Source organism: Balaenoptera ricei, chromosome 3 (genome assembly GCF_028023285.1).
Source record: "Balaenoptera ricei isolate mBalRic1 chromosome 3, mBalRic1.hap2, whole genome shotgun sequence".
NCBI lineage: Eukaryota > Metazoa > Chordata > Mammalia > Artiodactyla > Balaenopteridae > Balaenoptera > Balaenoptera ricei.
This window is the reverse complement of record NC_082641.1, coordinates 169,204,091-169,223,680: the sequence shown is the minus strand read 5'-3', so window position 1 is coordinate 169,223,680 and position 19,590 is coordinate 169,204,091. Positions and strand designations below refer to the sequence as shown.

Here is a 19,590-nt window from a genome sequence, read left to right as displayed (position 1 = left end):
CCAATGCAGTGGGCCTGGGTTCAATCCCTGGTCAGGGAATTAGATACTGCACACCGAAACGAAGATCTCGCGTGCTGCAACTAAGACCTGGCGCAGCCGAATAAATAAAATAAATTTTAAGAAAAGTAAAAAAGGCCTGCCCCAATCAGCTCCTGCCCACTGTTCTCTACCTTCAACAAAATATCTCTGCCTGAAAAGCCCTTGTTGCCCCTTCTGCACCTGGCCAACTCCTATTCACATTTCAGAAACCTAGCTCAAAAAATCCATTCCTCCATGAAGCCCTCCCTGCCCTCACTCTGGTCTCCCACAGCCTCCATCCATCCCCTCCAGTTCTGACTCTGTGGGGCTAAGGGGGTTGTATATCCAGCTCTCTCCCTCTCCCCGAGACTGGAAGACCCTCAGGACAAGTCAGAGGGGTGACTGGGAAGATTTGGTGAAGGGAGCAGGTCAAGAGGGACACATTTGAACTCCCCCCAGCTTCCCTCAACAACTTCCTCTCAGACTCCCCCAGCTGACTCCCTACCCAGAAATACACGGGCATGCAAATCCAGCCACTCAGCGTTGACCTGCCTCAGGCCCAGGTGTGAAGGGCCAGCCAAGGAATGCGGAGGCGGAAGGCCCAGGGTGTGCATATATATTTGTACTCACATGCAAATCCCCACCCCAAGCAGCAGACAGACCTGGCGGCCCCTTCTCCAGATGTTGGCGTGACCGTGACCGGAACTGCTGGGGGGAGGTGGCTGTGCGTGCTGAATCTGCAGAGCACGAGGGGGGAGGCTGAGGTTAGGAGAGGCTGAGGTTAGGAGAGGCTGAGGTTAGGGGAGCACTCTTCTGTGCGCATATCCCCCCCACCAATGTCCAGCTAGAAAGCAGAGAGCTTGTGGCATCTGCCCAGCAGAGAGGCACAGGTGGACTCATCGACCCAGGAAAGGGAAGAAGAGTCAGGAGAAATCCAAGAGGGCATCTCAAAGGAGGAAGCATGTAGTTGAGCCTCAGTGGAAGGGCTGGATGGGGCCCTGAGCAGATGGGCAGGGGAGTGGGCATTTGAAGTCAAGAGTCCAATACCTCCCACCCCTTTCTTTGCCCCCCCACACTTGGCATTTATCAAGTGCCAACCATTGTGATAAACTGACCTCAAAAGAAGTAGAAAGCTTAAGTAAACCAATGACCACAGAAGATTAGAAAAGTGACTTGAGACCTACCATTAAAAGGACAATAGGCCCCGACAGTTTTATGGCTATTTTATCAAATCTTAAAGGACAGGAAAGTGAAATGTTCTTTAAACTACCTCAGACCTTTGAAAACAATGGGAACCGCCCAAGTCATTTTATGAAGCTCTTGTAGGTCAGAACCTAAGTCTAAAAAGAGAGAAGTATTGACCACGACAGGGGCAATGTTAGAAGCCAGGGATTTCAAGGAAGATCTCTCTGAAGAGGTGACATCTGAACTGAGACCCAAAGCCCAAGAAAGACACAGCCAAGCAAAGGAAGAGTCAGTTGTGGGGAGATCTGGTGCAAGGGTGTTCCTGGCAGGGGGAACTGCAAGGGCAAAGGCTCAGAGTGATCATGAGTTTGGCATTTTGAAAAAAGCAAGGAAGTCTCTATGGCTGGACGGTGTGAGCAAGGGAGAGAGGGGAGGGGACTGGTGGTGGGGAGAGCTGTGGCTTGGATCACATAGGTCCTTGTGGGCCACAGTGACGAGTGTGGGTTTTACTCTGAGGGCATTAGGAAGCCACAGAGAGTTTGGAGGCAGGGGAGGGTCAGGATATGATTTTACAGTTTAAATAATCCCCTTGTACTTCCATGCATTGCTGGTGGAAAGAGAAAGAGGTAGAGCCATTCTGGAAAACTGTCTGGCACCTACTAAAGCTGAACATGCATCTACCCTTTGACCCAGAGATGCTTCTCTTCAATATTCACCTAAGAGAAAAGTGTCCATGTTTTACCAAAGGACACAGACAAGAATGTTCTCAGCAGCCTCATTTGTCATAGTCCCAAATTGGAAACAACTCAAATGCCCTCAATGGGAGAACTGGTAAATGATTTTTGGTAGATTCTGTGCAAGACTACTATACAGCACAGAAAAAGGATGCATTCCACCTTCATGCAACCACACAGGTGAATCTCCCAGGCCATGTGCCAGTTCAGCAATACTGGGCTCCATAGAGAGGACACACCATGTGATTCCATTTATATGAAGTTCCAGAACAGGCAAAACTCACCTACAGTGATGGATATGAGCACAGTGGCCACCTGGAGCAGGCACTGTGACAGGACAGCGGGAGTCCGGGGGCTGGGGTGTTCGATTCCCCGGGCCAGGACCTGGATACATAGGTGTGTTCAGTTTGTGCAAATTTTTTAGCCCTACTCCACTGACTTTTGCATTTTTCTCCATGTGATTTATCTCAACCAAAAGATTTTTTTAAAAACCTCGTCCCTGGGGACTTCCCTGGCCATCCAGTGGTTAAGACTCCGCGCTTCCATTATAGGGGGCATGGGTTCGATCCCTGGTCTGGGAACTAAGATCTCACATGCTGTGCGGCACGGCCAAAAAAACAAAAATAAAAAAACCCCCAAAACAAACCTCGTCCTTAGTCATGGCTGCCATGAGAACAGCATCTGTCTGGGCAGGAGCGAGGTGGCCTGGAGAGGCTGGGGCAGGTGTCTAGGTGGGAGATGAGGGGCCTGAACTGGGACGGGGGCTGCAGGTAGGCAGAAGAGGATGGATTGTTTGGTGACCAAGGGGACAGGACGTGCTGGTGGCATATGCCTGGGGTTGGGAGAGAGCCTGGGGTCTCAGGCCTGAGCGTTGTTCTGGAGGGGGGAACTGGGGGTACAAAGGAAGATTTCATGAGTGCCTGGAGCATCAGAAACTAAGGTGATACCTGTGGTCATTAAGTCCATCAACAAACACTGCTGCAGTCCTTCAGGTCATGACTGTCATCTCCCTCTAAGAGGTCTCTTAGCCCCCTGGTGATGGAGATGGGGGTCTGGAAGGAATCCCACCCTCCCACTAACCCTTCACTGCTGGCCTCTCCCTGTGGAAGGACTCAGTTTTCTCACCTGTAAATGGGAGCGAGAATCCTTCTCCCACCAGCTGGGAAGGAGGGGACAGTGGAGGAATCTATCAACCTTGCCTTCTGGCCTCCCAGAAGCCAGAAGGAAGAAGGGCCTTGGAACTGGGGATGCTGAGTCAGCGTGCCATCTTGCAAGACCACGGTGACACTTACTGTGACACGCTGGGCGACATCAGACCCCTACTTCCTCCCCCACAAAATGGGTCACAGAATCCTGATCTCAAAGGCTTTGCAGTGAGGTTTGAGAGAAAAGATCAGGGACAGTCAAGTTCCCCTTCTTGGCTCCCAGGGGGGCTTTAATGGAGGGACAAGTGGCAAAGTCACGCTGCCAGACCCTTGAGCTCAGAGGCCTCAGCTTGGTGGGGGACTCAGGCCGGCGAGGAAAGGAGAGGAGGAAAGGAGAAGTGAGAGGCAGGTGGGTGGCCTGGGGGAGGTGAGGGCCCGCGGGACTCGGCGAAGCGGGGAGGGGGCGCTGCTCCTGGGCCTTGCAGCAAATCAGGCCGGTGGCCCCGCCTCACGCAACCCAGGCGGTGGTTTCATCACCTGCTCCCCAAGTACCTCATTACAAGCGACAGGAAGAGCCCCTTGGAAAGTCGGGACCCCCCCTCCCCTCTCTTGAGGGCTCCAGCGGCTCCCACCCCAGCTGCTGGCGACCCCCCCACCCTCCCCGAGCCGGGGCCCTGGGCCGCCTCCTCCCCTGGGAGCCTGGGGAGATGGTGGCCCAGGTGGGGGGGCACTGTGGGTGACCTAGGGGCTGGCTCAGCCCACAACGGCCCCTGGAGCCCCTCACCTGCCCTGGGGAGAAGGCGGGCTCTGGCAGTGACTACCGTGCGACCATACTTCTCTGGGCCTCAGCTTCCTACCCTAGAAGATGGGGAGAGTCGGCGACACCTCCCTGATTTGGGGGCCTCTCTGAAGCAGATGCTCTGGAGATAATATCGCCCTCTTTCTCTACGCAGGCAGCTTTTGCCATCACTGAGCCTGACCCCTCCCAGAAGGCCTTGGGGTCACCTCTCCTCAGACCTGGGGTGCCCAGCTCAGAGTGAGGGCCCCGGGCAAACCCAGGAAGGGTGCTGGGGACAGGGGGTCAGGGAGAAAGCCCTTTCCTCCTACGTACAGATGGGGGGGTTGGGAGATTCCCCTCGCAGGGAGACCCCCCAAACACATGCATCACCCCCAAACACCCACATACATAAGTCCCCAAAACACATGCAATCCACAATACATGCAGAGCCCTCCCAAACCCACACGGCCTGCCAAACACACATCCCCAAAACACACACAGAGGCCTCTGCACACGCAGACCCCTCAGACACACACAGAGTCCCCCAACACCTGCCGATCCCTCGAATGTACACAACCCCCCAATATATGCAGACACCCCCAAACACACGACCCCCAACAACATGCAACCCTCCTAGACACACACAGAGCTCCCCAAACACATGTAGACTCCCCAGATCCATGCTAGTCCCCCATTATAAGCAGGCCCCCAGACACAGATAGGGCCTCTATCCCCTGCAGGGGTATCGCCCACCCTCTGGCTTCCTGAGGCAGGGTGGGAGCACCCCTCAGGGGAGAGATGTGGGTTCGGGGCTGGGGGTTCTGAGGGTGGGGTGTGAAGATCTCAGGGATCGCACGTACGGACACTGCATGGGGAACACAAGCTATGCTGGTGCAGGTGGCAGGGGGTTGAGGGGATCTTCGGGGTATTCCTGGGGACTGTGGGGGTCTGAGGGTGGGGTGTGTTACCCACGTGTGGCTCTGAATCTCAGAAACCCAGAATGTTCCAGCTGGAGAAGGCCCTTTGGGGGGGGGGTCCCTTTGTTTATAGGTCCCTCTGGCACTCATGGGGAAACGGAGGCCCAGTGGGGGACCCTCAGACCCACCTCCACAGACCCCTCCCCAGGCCTGCTCCATGTGCTGAGAAGTATGATGGCCTGGCTGTGGCTATGGGCACAGCCAGATGGGGGTACCCACTCCACTGGCTCCACTGTACGCTCATTGCCTGACATGCTCCAAGCCTCAGTTTCCCCATTGGTACAATGGGCCCTGGGGGCGCCTCAGGCACTCACCTACCTGTCCCTCTACTTCAGACAGGCCTCATCTACCAGCAGATTCCCAGCTCACCTTCCACCCCCTTCCAGGCACCTGAAAGACCAGCCCCAGACAGACCTGCCACTTTCCCATTGCCAGGCTTTTGACCCCGCTGTGCCCTCTCCCCGGAACGCCCTTCTCAGACTCACCCAGGTCTGAGACGCTGCTACACGTCCTTCAAGCCTGGGCAGAAATCTCTCTTTCTAGAGGTGCTAATTTCCCCAGACCAGATTTCTCTTTCCCTGTGTCACTTAGTCCTACCAGATATTTTTGGTGCTTCTTTGTTACTTTCTTTGATGATCCTGTTGCCCCACTAAGATGTCCGTTCCACGAGGGCAGGGATGGAGCCTTCCCAATGCCCGGCACACAGTAGGTCCGCAATCACCCTTCCTTGAACAAATGAGCAAACAACTGCTTAACAAATGGAAGAAACATCGGCAACGGGTTCCGTTTTCTTTTAAACACCTCATGGTTCACAAAACAAATTTGAGGCCCCATCTGACCCGCAGGCCGCCGGTTTGAGGGGGCCCCTGCTCCCCCACCCCTCTCTAAACAGCCCACAGCACGACAGCCCACTGGATGGTGCTCATGCTTCTCTCAGGCCAAGGGGCTGACCCTCTGAAGGTTCCAGTGCCCACCTTGGAAGGAAACTACGTCCCGGGGTCATGCAGGACCTGGCTGCCCTCACTGTCCACTGCAGGTCCTGCCAGGAAGGCCATTTTCTCTGTCACGGCCACTGCAAATGGAGACGTGCCCCATCCCACCTCCCGTGGGGCTGGGGACTCCTACCCCTGGGGCTGAGAGAGACCATACATTCAGAACCCAACTCTGCTATCTCACACAAGTCAGAGCCCTCGGCCACCGAAGGCCCCCAACGATGTCCCCTAAGCTGCAGTGGCAGCTGCAGGAACGACCCAAGGCTTCTCTCTCTTTGTTCCAGAGAAAGATCTCCCCGTAGGGCCCCAGAAATTCATCCCCAGAGGCCCAGGCCTCCCTGCTTGGGAAATTAGCACATCTGTCAGAGCTGAGCGGAAGAGACTCAGCCCATAGCCCAGCAGACCCAAGACACAGCCAGTGGGGAACCCAAGGTGGGGCCTTTGAGGCATCCCCGGTCCCCACTTTCTTCCCCAAGAAATGTCTGGGAGCTGACCAAGGTGCCAGGGACACAAGGGCAGGGAGTGGACAGACCTGTCTGGCCTTTCCCATTGCCCAGTCTGGTGGGGGAGACGACAGACACGTAAACTGTCAGGGACAGAGCCCTCACCAATGAAATTCTATAGGGCAGGGGTCCCCAACTCCTGGGCCGCGGACTGCTACCCGTCCGCAGCCTGTTAGGAACCTGGCTGCACAGCAGGAGGGGAGTGGAGGGCAAGCAAGCGAAGCTTCATCTGCCGCTCCTCGTCGCTCACATCACCACCTGAACCATCCCCCCTGCCCCCAGTCTGTGGAAAAACTGTCCTCCATGAAACCCGTCCCTGGTGCCAAAAAGGTCGGGGACCACAGCTATACGGGGAGGCAGTGGGGGAGGTGGCAGGGGAGGGAGCTGCTTTGGAAAGAGGGGCCAGAAGGGACTTTTTGAAAAGGGGACCTCAAGGACGAGAGGACACCAGCCATGAAGGGGTGTGGGTGAGAGACTGCCTGGTGGAAGGAATGGCAGGTGCAAAGGCCCTGAGGTGGGAATGTGCTGGGTGGGTTCCAGGTGCAGGTGTGGCTGGTATTGCCAGGTATGGGTGAGCAAGGGGCATCTGGAGACAGAAGAGGGCAGGGAGGCTGCAAGGGGCCTTGGGGATCAGGGTGAAAGAGCGGGCTGTAGAGCAATGGAGAGTCATGGAGGGTGTATGAACGGGGGTGGGGGGTGGCTGTGGTGCAATTCAGGATTTTCAGCAGACTCCGTGGCTGCTGTGGGGAGAAGTCCTTGGGGAGCAGGAGGCCAGGACAGCGTCCAGTGGGAGAGGGTCGGGGCTCTGATTGTGGAAACTGGACAGAGGCAGGCCTGTGCCCACAGCAGTGACTCATTATGACAACTTGCCTGGATTGTTCCCTTCCGAGGACCCCACCTCAACCTCTGGTGAACCTGAACCTGGAGGAGATCAGGACAGGGAAGCTGACAGGCCTGAGGCTTGCTTGGCCCCTGGTGGAGGGTGGGGTGAGGGTGGACCTGGATGGGGCTCACAGGCACGTCCACTCGGTCACAGTTCGGATGGCACCTCCTGTTACTGAGTGCCTGCTGTCTGCCCGGGCCCATGCTCCACCTCATTTACACACAGGACCAGCTTGACTCAGATAGCCCAGTGAAGCGGAGACGGCTGCCCTGTTTTCACAGGAGGAAGCAGGCTCCTTCCCAGGGCCACACGGTGGGACCCCAGATCCTCGCTCAAGCGTGGGCTTATACCACAGGGTTGTCTGGCCGTGCCCCAAACTCACCCCCTCCGACCCAGTCTGGGAAGTGGGCCTGGGCACCAGTGGGATCTGAGACATTCATTCCTGAGTTCCCTGGGGCCAGTGGGCAGCCTCACAAGCCCTCCCCCAAGATGCAGGCTCAGGGAGGACCTTTGGGAGGCTGAGAAATGGGACCCAACCTCTGTGTACATCCCACTCGGATTCATGGGCCTGGCCTGGGGTGACCTCTCCGACCCCACATGGGATCCCAGGAGTGTGATAAATACTCTCTGAAAAATGACATCTGTCTCCAGGTGCATATGTGCCTCTAATATTCCAGAAGGGCAGACCCCCAACATGTCTACACTCATTGCATCTGAGTTGGGGTGACAAATGATCTTAATTCCCTTTCCCCTCTAATTTGCATTTTCTAGATGTCTGCCTGGTTGGGTAATGATTTAATGAAATCAATCATTAGTTGGAGATGGGAAGTAAGACCGGGCTCAAATTGCTCAGGTCACAGGGTCAGAAAGGGGTAGCTATTTGTCTGAGGTCACACAGAGAGGAGAGAGGAAGCTGAGGCCCCTCACTCCTGGCTTTAGTTCTCCTAGGGGCTGAGGGGCAGCCTTGAGTCCATCCTTTCTCTGAGGGGTCTGGGTGTTTCCACCTGGCCTCAGTCTTCCCTCCTGCAAAGTGGCAGCTTCAGACCAGATAGCGAGTTCCCAGCTCTTGCAGGTGAGACCCCAGGACTCTAAATGTCCCAAAATTCCATTCCCTGGAGGCCAAGATTCACTCCTGGACTCAGACAGGTAGTGGAAGGCAGGTATGGGGACAGGAGGGAGCAAGGCTGACTTCTCCCAAAGCTCCTTTTTTTTTTTTTTTTAAATTAATTAATTAATTTATGGCTGTGTTGGGTCTTCGCTTCTGTGCGAGGGCTTTCTCTAGTTGCGGCAAGCGGAGGCCACTCTTCATCGCGGTGCACGGGCCTCTCACTATCGCAGCCTCTCTTGTTGCGGAGCACAGGCTCCAGACGCGCAGGCTCAGTAATTGTGGCTCACGGGCCCAGCTGCTCTGCGGCATGTGGGATCTTCCCAGACCAGGGCTCGAACCCGTGTCCCCTGCATTAGTAGGCAGATTCTCAACCACTGCGCCACCAGGGAAGCCCCCAAAGCTCCTTTGACCTTTGGAATCAAACCCCATACACTTGTCCTTCTGAGTCTAAATACTTTTTTGAACCCCGTTTCCTTCACCCCAAGAGTCTGAAAGTTCTCATCCCTGACGCCAAAGATCCAGAGGTCCTGACCTTCCCCAGTGAGGATTCTCAGCCGGTCAGGCAAAAGGCTTCAGCTATTTCTGACTCCTTGGGTCTGCAGCCTGGGGACTGGGAATAGCCAGGGACCCCAGTTGGCAACGTCTGCTGCCCTGGACCCTGAGAGAGGCAGAGGGTGGGGACCATGACCATGAAAGTAACGCAGCCACGGGCTTGTCATGTGCTGACAACCTCGGAGGGCTGTGACTATCGTTCCTATACCCATGTCCCATATGGGACACTGAGGCATGGGGAGGAAGTGGCCCAGGCAGCTGTGGTGCCCCACTCAGGGCTCTGTGCCCACCATCCTGCCCTCAGCCACAGAGGCATCCTGTGGGCCCAGCTGAGGCCCCACGTTCACTGCATGAGGTGCAAACCCCATGGGGTGGGTGAGGGTCATGGCGGTCACAGGCACACGAGGATGTCATGCCACTTGCAGGTCTGGGGCCGCGACACACAAGGGCACACCAACAGCAGGAAGGCATGGGGTCGTGGTTGTGCACAGGGGCCTCCAGGACGCACAAAGGGATGTGACCCAGGAAAGGGGACCACTGCAACTCACAGTTGCATACCAGGGGCTCATGGCACCACAACTTTGGACACACAATTCCCCAACTGACACAACCCTCAGACACATGCCCTTTGGACGCACAACCCCTCAGACATGACACACACTCCTTCAGACATAACTCCTGGACATGCAACCCCTGGGACACTCACCCTTTGGGACACACAACCTCTCAGAACCACAACCCTTGAACACCTCCCCTCGGACACAACCCTCAGACTCACACCCCTTGGACACATACCCTTTGGACACGCAAACCCTGGACACATAACCTCTCAAACTCACAATCCTAGGACTGCACACCTCTTAGACACAACTCTCCCTCGTACAGCAGGACATTCAGACTTTCAAATTCAACCCAGCCCACAGATGCCATTCAAAGGACACCGCACAAACCTCGGCCCGACGCAACACGCACCTGCTACACCTGGACCCTTGGACGCTCGCGCACCGACCTGGAGGAAGCGGCTCAGAACCCCCAGCGCCCTGCGGCCGCAGGGGCCTTCAGAGCGGGCGGCCCCGCCCCCGGGAGCTGATTGGGCGGGGCGTAAATTTGCATCGAGGGCGTGCCCGCGGGCTGCGCCGGGCGGGCACTTGGGCGTGGCCGGGGCCCGGGAGTTCTGGGGCCCGGGACTCAGACGCGGGAAGACTCTGACGTGGGGGAATAGTATAATGAGGGAGGGGGGCCCGGGAGGGAGCTGGATCAGACCTGCCAGGCTTCCCCCGATGTCAGTGGGCGACCCTGACCTTACTGCTGAGCCTGACCCTAATTCGGACCCTGTCTGTAACCCCCTGCTATCTCCTACTCTGGACTAACTCCAACCTGAGGGAAATGTAACTCCGACCCTTCTCGAAGCCAACCCTGACCCTTGCTCTCACCCAAATGGAGGGACTGCAGAAAGGGGCTCTCGGGTCGCTGAGGGACCTCGCCCAGCTGTGTGCCTCCTGCAGCAGAATGTGTGACCCACGTGCTTTGACAGGAGGGTAACAGACCCCTCGGTGGCTGGGCGCCCTCCTCCACTTCAGAGGTCAGCTTCCAGGACTGGACCCCCTCCCTGGGATCCCAGCACCACGCAGCACAGGGCCAGGCCCAGAGGGGGATCAGAGCAGGATTAATGAGTGAATCAAGGTGGAAAGAATTACAGGATGAAGATGACTTTTGACTCGGCAATCCTGGAGAAGCCCCCAGTCTGGAGGAGGCAGAGCTACCACATACTCCTTATCCCTGTGGGATCAGAACTGGGCCAGAGGGGTCAGGGAGGGCTTCCCTCAAAGAGGGGCGGAGCATTTATACTGGGCCTTGAAGCATGAGTAGGAGTTTGCCACTGGTAGAAGAAGAGGGAACAGGACTTGCAAAGGTTCAGAGAAAGAGTGCAGAACATTCTTTGGTGGGGGAAGATGAAGCCAGAGCAGTGAGTGGAAGTAGATTGAGCTGGGCACCCAAAGAGAGGCTTGGAGATAGGGGGAGGGGGTCCACTGGGGCAGATGAAAGGGGAGAGCAGGTGGGTTGCAATAGCTGCCTGGTGTCCACCTTCTAAGAAGACAACAGGAGATAATTGGACCCCTGGACTCAGGGGGGAACATGTGGAGATATTAGTATGTGGGGGACACTGAGAAAGGGAACAGAGACCCTGGGAGGCTTGTGCCTCTCCCCACACCTCAGTTTCCCCATCTGTGACATGGGAAGTTTGGACCCCCAGCCTGGGCATAGATTTCTCTTTGGACCAAAAAAACTAGGGTTCACACTGTGTCATAAAGGTGGGGATCAGGGTTCCTGCCTCTCCCACCCCGTCTTTGCTGCCCTTCAGTGCTCAACACCAGGCACTCAGGTGTCCCAAGAACACACCAGGGCCTAGGCCAGGTTGAGGGTTTCTGCCTGGGCTCGAAGGCACAGAACAAGGCTTGGGGAGTGTGGAGGTGGCTGGGGAGCCCTGGAGCCCTCGAGAGCTGCTCTGTTTACCCAAGACCGCCTGCCTGCCTCTGATGCAACAAGCAGGCTCTGGTTACGTGAGGGCGGCAGCTGGAGCAGCTCTGGGAGCAGCCTGGGCTGAGCCAGCTGGGGCTGCCCACTATGGGCCACAGCTCTTGCCCCCTCACCACTGGGGCTTGCTCCTGTGTTCTTGCCCCTGCCACGTTGTCCCCTTCCACCACTCATGTTCCCAAACACCCTTCCCATTCCGGTCCATACCATCTTCTATCATTCACACCGTTTCCTATAATGGCTCCTTCTTTCTGCCTTTACCCCTGTTCCTGTCCTATACTCTCCCCCATCACTGGCTGTGTTACCCCGTGTGGACCCACACCCCCCACTGGGCCAATCAAGAGTCTCAACCTCAGTCTTCTCAGATGAGGGGACACTCTTAGGTGTTGGAGTAAGAGGTTGGGGGGTTGAAAGGGAGATTTCGGGGGAGAAGGGAATGGAAAAGGCCAGAGAGGAAGATCTGGGAAAGGGGCCTGGAAGGTGGAGACAGGGATGGGAAGGTGAGGAGGTGTAGAAGCTGCTCCCCCCAAGTCTCCCTCTCCAGATCCTCTCCCAGAATGTCAGCAGGGGAAGACTTTGAAGGATCCTCCATGGCAAGGACAGTGTGGTCCCATGGATAGGGCTTCAGGGTTCGAGGACCCTGGGTTCCCATCCCAGCTCCGACTCCCACTCTCTGTGTGACCTCAGGCCAGTCACTTCACCCGTCTGAGCCTGTTTGCTCATGTGAAAAGTGGGGACAATAGTAGTCTCTCCTCTGGGGGGGGAGAAGCGTTTCAAGGTTGGCCTCCAATGCCCCCTCCTCCTCCAAAAGCCTTCCCTATCCCCCCTCCCATCTGGTGTTCTGACACCCCCATCCCTCCTTCCACCTCAGCGCTGACCCAGTGGTTTAGAAATGTCTGTGTCCAGCTGTCTCCCGGAGCCTGGGCCGTGTGTTGTGGTAGCACAAAAGGGGTGTTTCCTTGGGTTTTTTGAAGAACTGGAGTCCTGGAGAGGGTCTGAGTAGTGTAGGGGCATGCGGACCAATCTTGGGGCATCCAGAGACCTTGCTGGGGGATGAGGCAGGGGCCAGGAAGGGGCTTCCCAGGGGCAGGACCCTCAGAGTGCAGAGCAGGCCTGAAATAAAAACTAGGACTTGGATCAGGGGCTAAGAACAAAAAGACAAAACTCAAGTCTGATTTCCATCCTGACCACTGTGGACCAACTGGAGACAAGTCACCGCCCTCCTGGGCCTCCTTTTACTCCATCCACAAATTTGAAGGAGACTGGGGGTGGGGGGGGACGGTTCCCACACTTAACCCAGGGAGCCCTTCCAGGTTACCCCCACCCTTGTGGGTGCTAGGCTCCCTACTTGAATGCCCCGTGGCACGGGGAGTTCCCTGTCGCTCTCCTGGCTGCCCATCTATTTCTGGGAGCAAGTCTTAGTGAGCCAGGTCAGGGCATGCCCACACCCTTCACTCCGGGGAGGGGGTAAGTCGGCCAGAGCGTGGAGGCAGATGCGAGGTGTTGCTGGGTAATCTGGCCTTGCGGAGCCTTAGTTCGCTTTCTAGAAAATGGAAGCAAGAACGTGTGAAGTGAAAAAGGGCAGAGGGTCACGATGCACCCTTCAGGATCGGCCAAGACTGGGGACAGGGGCTTGAATCAGGGGCTAAGAACAGCTTGGAGGCGGAGTGCCCGGCCAAGGCTTTGCCTCTTGCGCCCCCTTGCGGCCGGCAGGGGATGGACGTTCGCCAGGCATGAAAGGCGAGCCGGCCACGCAAAGGAAGCGCAAATTAACCAGCACCTCCGTGAGCCCCAGGATTTGGGGTGGTGGGGCATCTAACAACCCACAGTCCTGCACAGACCTCTTTGAGAGTACTATTAGTCGCTGGCTAAGGTCGTGTTCAGGGGCCGTGGGTGACGGGGAGCCGTCGGAAGGTCTAGGGCACCTCAGGACTGCCCCCCACTAGCTCACAGCGCCTGAGCCATCCAAGGCTGCCTCTGGGATACAGGCAGTTACCTCACCTAGCTGCCCGTCTGTCCAGTGGGTCTGAGCCCTGGAGCCAGGGTTGGTCTGTCTGGCTCACCAGGGCATCCCCTGGGCAGGCAGGGCCTAGCTCAGAGAGAACGGTCCATGTTTGATGGCTACATGGCTGCACGGTAGGAGGAGAGATGGACGAGAGGTGCGTTCAGAGTGGGCGAGGAGAGGGACAGTGACTGTGGGGGCTACACACCAGGCAGGGCCTAAAATAATGTGAACCTGAGGCTCCTCCCTCCCCCTCAACTGAGCTGGGGCAGGGGGAAGGCAGGATGGTGGCACACAGGCCCCCAGTACACCCTAGGAGAGGTGAGAGAGGGCTGACCCTGTTTCCTGGTGGTGGGAGGCAATTATTAATACCTCCTGTGTTCCTGAACCTCCTCCCAGGCCCTCAGGCCCCTCCACAGCCCTGATACCCCACCAGGACCCTCTCTGTCTCCCCTAGGGTGCCCTTGGCCTTTGCCACCCCTCTCTCCCAACCACTTCTCTGTGCCAAGCTGGGGGATCCTCCCAGAGCAGTGAGCCTGGGACCCACCCTGGCTCTACCCTCGACAACTCCATTCTGCTCTTCCTTATACATTTTGCTGGGCACTTTGTTGGCACACAGCTGGCTTCAGAGGTGTACAAACCATGGGCCATGATCTCCCAGGCTTCGCAGGGATCAGATCAGTGTGGGCTCTTCTCAAGTCAGCAGAAACAGACTCAAAGCAATTTAGGCAAATACAGTAATTTTAGGGACTCATGAAACTGAAGAATTGAGATTTTCTAGTGTCAGGTACAGGTGGATCCAGGGCCCCAGGCAATGTTCTCAGGTCCCCTGGTCCATCTGCCGAGCTCACCAACCCCAGAAGGAAGATGGTACTTTTTGCACTTTTCCAGCAAAATCCTCAGGGAAGACCTCTCATTGGATCACATGCCCATCTCAAACCAATCACTGTGACCTGGGAGATGGGGGGCTCTGATTAGCCAGGCCAGGGTCCCACATCCACCCCTGGAGTTAGGGTGGCTTCTCCTTATGGCCTGAGCCTGGGGTGGGCATTTCTGCTCGAGGCAGAATTCAGTCCAGGCAGGCAGGTATACGAATGCCTGCCTCAGCCTGTAGAGAAGGTCCAGTCCAGCCTTCCTTGTTGAGATGGAGAAAGGTAGCACCAGGGAGGGTCGGTGCCAGACCCATGTCACACAGCATGTCAGAGGCAGGGCTGGGACCAAACTAGGCCGGGGTCTACTCTTCTCTGTGTGATCTCACACAAATAATGCCACCTCTCGGAGCCTCTCTTTTTCCATCTGCATTTGGGTGACATCTGCCTTATGGGGCTGTCTGAGGATGAAAGCTGACCCTTGTGAAGCCCCCAGCACAGATCTGGGCACACAGCAGGTGCATGATCAGGACTGTCATGGTGGCAGTTATCGGTCCGAGGGGCCATGGCCGTGTCCATGGCCAGTGGGGGCGGGTAAGAATCCAGAGGCAGCAAAGCCCCGTCTCAGGACATTCATGGCTGGCCCAGAGGCTCCAGGCAAGAGCAAGAGGAATGCACCGGCCACACTTACTTGGTCTTCTGTCCCTGCCAAGTCCCACAAGGCTGTGTCCAAGGGTCCAAGCTTTGGTCGGGCTGGGGGGCAAGAGGTGAGTCAAGGTGAGGTCTGAGAGACCCCTAGGGCTGCAGGGTGGCCCTGATGAGGTGGCATCTGAGGAAAATCCTGGGCGAGGCTGAGGGAAGAGGTGAAGCACTGGGAGTTAGAGGGTCTGGGTGTGAATCCTGGCATTTCCGGTCACGGGTGGTGACCCTGCCTCGCCTCTCTGAGACTCAGTTTCCTCTTCTGTAAAATGAGGCTGTGTGTAGAGCCCGGGGCCTGGAGAAGCAGGGGAGGCCAAGACTTGACCCTGTGAAGGTCACCTACAACCCTTGGCGGGGGCAGTCTGGGGAGAAGTGGGAGTGGAGGCTCTGAGGTGGGGAGTGGGGCGGCAGTTCTGGGGAGGGGCAGAGCAGGGTCTGTGGGTACAAAGGTGGGATCAGGAGGAGCCACAGAGCATTTTGTTCTGAGGGGGCGCAGCAGTAGCAGTAAAGGGACAGCAGATGACCCTGGATGCTCATGGCTTGCCTGGACGCTCCAGGCAGGAGCAGGAGAAACACACTGACTGTGGACGGGTGGAGAGGGCAGCATCCTTGAGGCTTGAGGGTGGGAGGCACCAGGGCACAGGGGATAGGATGGAGGAGATGGTGGGGTGTGGGTCCAGGGCTGGTGGGCAACAATGGGGGGGGGGGAAATGGGGTGGGTTGATGACCCCCTTGGCAGCCCCTCTTGCTCCAGGCCCTCCCAGATGTCCCCCAAGTGACCCCACAGTCTGTGGGATTCCTCACCACACCTATGCCCAGAGCTAAGCCCGTCACATAGCAAGTGCCCGATAAGAACTCTGACTGCACACCCATGAACTCTGCTGCCTCTTGGCTCTCGGGGCTGCTGCTCTAGGAGCTGTGGGGGCCCTGTCCCCTCCCACGCCTCCCTTGACCCTCTGAGAAGACCTCCACAGCACAGAGCACAATCGCAGCAAATGAGCAGGGGGCTGTGAGAGCTACACAAGCTGCGGGCTCAGTCAGTCCCTTGGGTACTGTGTCTGCCCTGCATGAGCACAGAATAACAAGACACTAGGCCTTTCTTGGTGCCACGCTCTCCTCAGATGGTCAACCACACCTCCCAGTACTGAAGCCCTCCTGCAGTCCTCTCCCATCTGGTCCTGGTCACGTGACTGGCCTTGACCAATGGGACAGCCATAACTGAAGCAAGGGAAGGCTGGATGAACACGTGCACACCGGGCGCCCAACCACCAGGAGAAGCTTGGGCTGTCCTGCTGGAGAGGCCACGTGGAGGACCAGACACCCGCCTCCCAACCAGCAGCAGACAGCACTGGTCAAGGGCCAGATGTGAGGCTACTTCTGACTATCTGGCCCCATCAAGCTCCCACAAGAGCCACAAGTAGCACCCAGGTGAGCCCAGCAAAACTGCCCGGCTGAGTCCAACCCAAACTGCACAACCGTAGCAGGCAAATGATTGGTGTCATAAGCCACTAAGTTTTGGGATAGTTTGTCATGCAGCAGTAGCTGACTGCTACAATACACATCACTGTATACAGCTGTGCCTAATGAAGCACTCTGACAGAAGGGAAAAGCAGAGACCAGAGTGGGGAGGGACTTGCTCAGGGTCACACAGTAGGTCAGCAGTAGAATGAAGATTCCAGATCTGGGTGGATAACAGTCCTGCTGGGCTCTGCCTGAGACAATGTGTTTGGGTAAAGCAAGCAGCTGGCATGTGGAAGGGTATGGAAAATGGGGCTCCCCTCTGTCTTGGGGGGCAGGGGTCCTTGGGATCAGGACAGGGCCTGTGGCCTGGATAAGGGGCAGGAAGATGACAGAGAGAGCACAAGGGAGATGGGCTGACAACAGCCCTGAGCAGCGGAGGGCACAAGGTGCCCCTACCCTCTAGCCTCCCACGGATGAAACCATCCTACAAGCCCAGGGAGAAAACTCGAGTGGTTAGTCAAGTAGGTCCGTTCTTGGATGCCGAGAGCATGGGTTAGTTCAGAGCACGGAGCACAGACAGGCTTATGGCCCCACTTGGCACTGACCTGAGTCAGAGGGGCCAAAGCACCTCCAAGTCTCTTCCGGGATCAGGCTGAGGAGGACGGGGGCGACTCCTCGGGGCTGGAACAAAACATGTGCAGCGTCCATGAGGCTGAGGTCAGAGGCCATGAGGCCTGCTTGGCTAGGCTGGATTGTGCATTGGGGTCACACTCCAGTCCCCCAAGACCCCTGGCCTGAGCCTTCAGGGCATCCTCTGTAAAAATGGGACCAGCCACCCACTTCAGAGGTCATGCCTGGGTCTCACATAGGACTGGGAGCTTCAAACCCCCGGGGCTTGCTAAGAGACGCAATAGCAGGTGAGTAGCTACTATGCAAGTTGCTACTGGTGTCTTTCAGAGGCATGTTGCATTTTTGCAACAGCAGGCAGAAGCAGGGCTTTTGGAAGCAGCTGGGAAACTGAGTTAAAAGTAAAAGCTATGGTTTTTGAGGCCCTACTGTGTGTACGGCACTGTGCAAGGCTTGACGCAGTGAACTCCAGTCCCAATGGCTGTCACCCACCCGGGGCAGAGCAGCCAGAGCCAGATGGTTATCTAGTGCAAGTGAACCATCATGAACCCCTCTCATGCTACCCTCAGAGGGCAGGTTGCTGCACATTCCTTCTTACACATTTGCAAGGCTTTTTTGGTTTTTTGTTGCTGTTGTTGTTTGTTTTTTGTTTTTAAGGCTTTTTTGGTTTTGACAGTTCTTTTGTCTCAATTATCACAGGCAGCAACACAGTTTTTTTTCTAAGTGCCTAGTCGGGGACAGGCATGCCAGAACCCCACACTGCAGGAGCCAGACACATCTCAAGGTCGAGTGATGGCTTATAGCACGTGCGCATGTGTTTACATGCATGTTTATTAAGTTATAATGAAAACAAAAACAAAAAGAGCTACTTCTCCAAAAACTCTCTCCCCGGTATGTAAGAACTGTAAGTAGTTTTCATTTTTAGACCGTCTGGTCATTGGCTCAAAGCCTCTTTCAGCTCCGGGCGCCCTCCCAGCTGCCCTCGAGGCCCCTGCCCGCCTCCCTGACCCAATCTCCCTTTCGCTCACCCACTGCAGCCACACCTGCCTCAGATGTTCCTCCAACACACCCAGCTCACCAGGCCCTGGGCCTCTGCCCTGCCACTGACGTGCGTGGAGCACCGACCCCGGGTCATCTCTGTCTGCAGGTTGTTCAAGCCTCTGCTCACACCTCTGCCGCCTCCCCAGAGAGGCCCCCACAGCCCTTTTCCTCCTTCACATGTGTCTGAAATGTTCTTGTCTGTTCCGTGTTTACCTGGTTGCTGTGTGTCTCCCCGTGAGGCCATGAGCACACCCATCTTGGTCACTACCGTGTCCCCAGCACCCAGCCCAGGGCCAGGCACACAGCAGAGCTCAGGAGCTGGGTGCCGAGTGACTGAACTCTCCCACTACAGACGCCAAAGGATGAGAGGAAGTCACCGGCCACCGTAAGATGAAGAGGGGGAGTTGTCTAAGGAGAGAGAAGTAGCAGCTCCTGGCTGAGCAGCGAAGGTCCTTACAGCAAGGAGGCTGAGAGCAGCAGGGGCGGGCGGTCCCGGGAACTACCTGTGGCCCTGGGCTGTGGCGTTCATGTGGTCTCGGATGCTGATGGCCTGTTTGAGGAGGCCCTCCACGCTGCGGAAGTAGACGCTGCTGTCGACAAGGTTCTTCACGGCGCTGAAATGGGAGGATGGACCCAGTCAGCGGCACCACGCTCTCTTCGCCCCCCAACCAGAGCTCAGCGGATGCCTGTGTGGGCCGGCACTCATCAGGCACCTGGAGGATTCCATGGGCCTCCCTGAGGGCTCACTGTGGGCTTAAAGTTTAGATTTCCCTATGCAACAGAGCACTGGATGGCAACATGTAACTTTCGCTTAACGGCTGCTAGACCATCTAATGCTTTGAAGGAGCTATAAGCATGCAAAAATGACCTCAAAAATATCTTGCTTTCTTCTTAGGGAACCTATTCCTGCCTCTGAATCAGGAAGCTTGTCAACTGGACTGTGAAAAGCTCTAGAGGTGAGTTTAGACTCATCGCCATTAGAGGGGCACTACTGCAAAGCTGTGCTAAGCTCTGGTGTTGAAGCCACATTGATGGATGTCTAATGAATATGTCCTTTCCAACAGCACTACAGGAACAGATTCACCAAGCCACGCGGGGCCTTGCTAACGCCAGAAAGTTGCCTGTGCAACGACACCTGCAGTAAAAATAAGAGGGTCGTTTTAAAGTCCTTCTGTTAAAGACAAAGAAATCACTCCCATTTATCATCAGTCAGGGACCTGCTTATGGCTATGAGATCAAAAGGCATTGGCTGTCGCCCGCTCATCTGACACCACCAAATGTAGTCAGCTTTCCTAGTGCCCGTCCACCTTGATAAAAAGCTGTCTAACATAAGCTCACTACTGAATAGTTCACCCCAACCAATATACCATTTTATTATCTTTCAGTTTTACACCAACCGTTAACGCTGCATAAAGCATTTCAACAACTAAAAGGACCCTTTCGTGTCCGTAAAGGAAACAGTCTCTCAGCATTAGAGAAAT

At 56.3% G+C, this 19,590-nt stretch overlaps 1 protein-coding gene across 5 annotated transcripts in view; it reads right to left on the bottom strand.

Moving 5' to 3' along the window:
- The window catches only part of LOC132362894 (BLOC-1-related complex subunit 8), a 38,105-nt gene that overhangs the window by 7,874 nt on the left and 10,641 nt on the right, over positions 1-19,590 (bottom strand). For 2 of the 5 annotated variants that reach the window (XM_059918031.1, XM_059918032.1), the window contains exons 6-10: positions 18,613-18,723; positions 17,047-17,122; positions 14,973-15,034; positions 2,222-2,321; positions 681-755 (exon numbers count right to left, since the gene is read on the bottom strand). In XM_059918031.1, coding sequence (XP_059774014.1) covers positions 681-755; positions 2,222-2,321; positions 14,973-15,034; positions 17,047-17,122; positions 18,613-18,723 — 424 coding nt within the window. Of the gene's footprint in view, positions 1-680; positions 756-2,221; positions 2,322-14,135; positions 15,133-17,046; positions 17,123-18,612; positions 18,724-19,590 lie in introns of those variants that run through there. The other 3 variants (XM_059918033.1, XM_059918034.1, XM_059918036.1) reach the window with 3 other exon arrangements.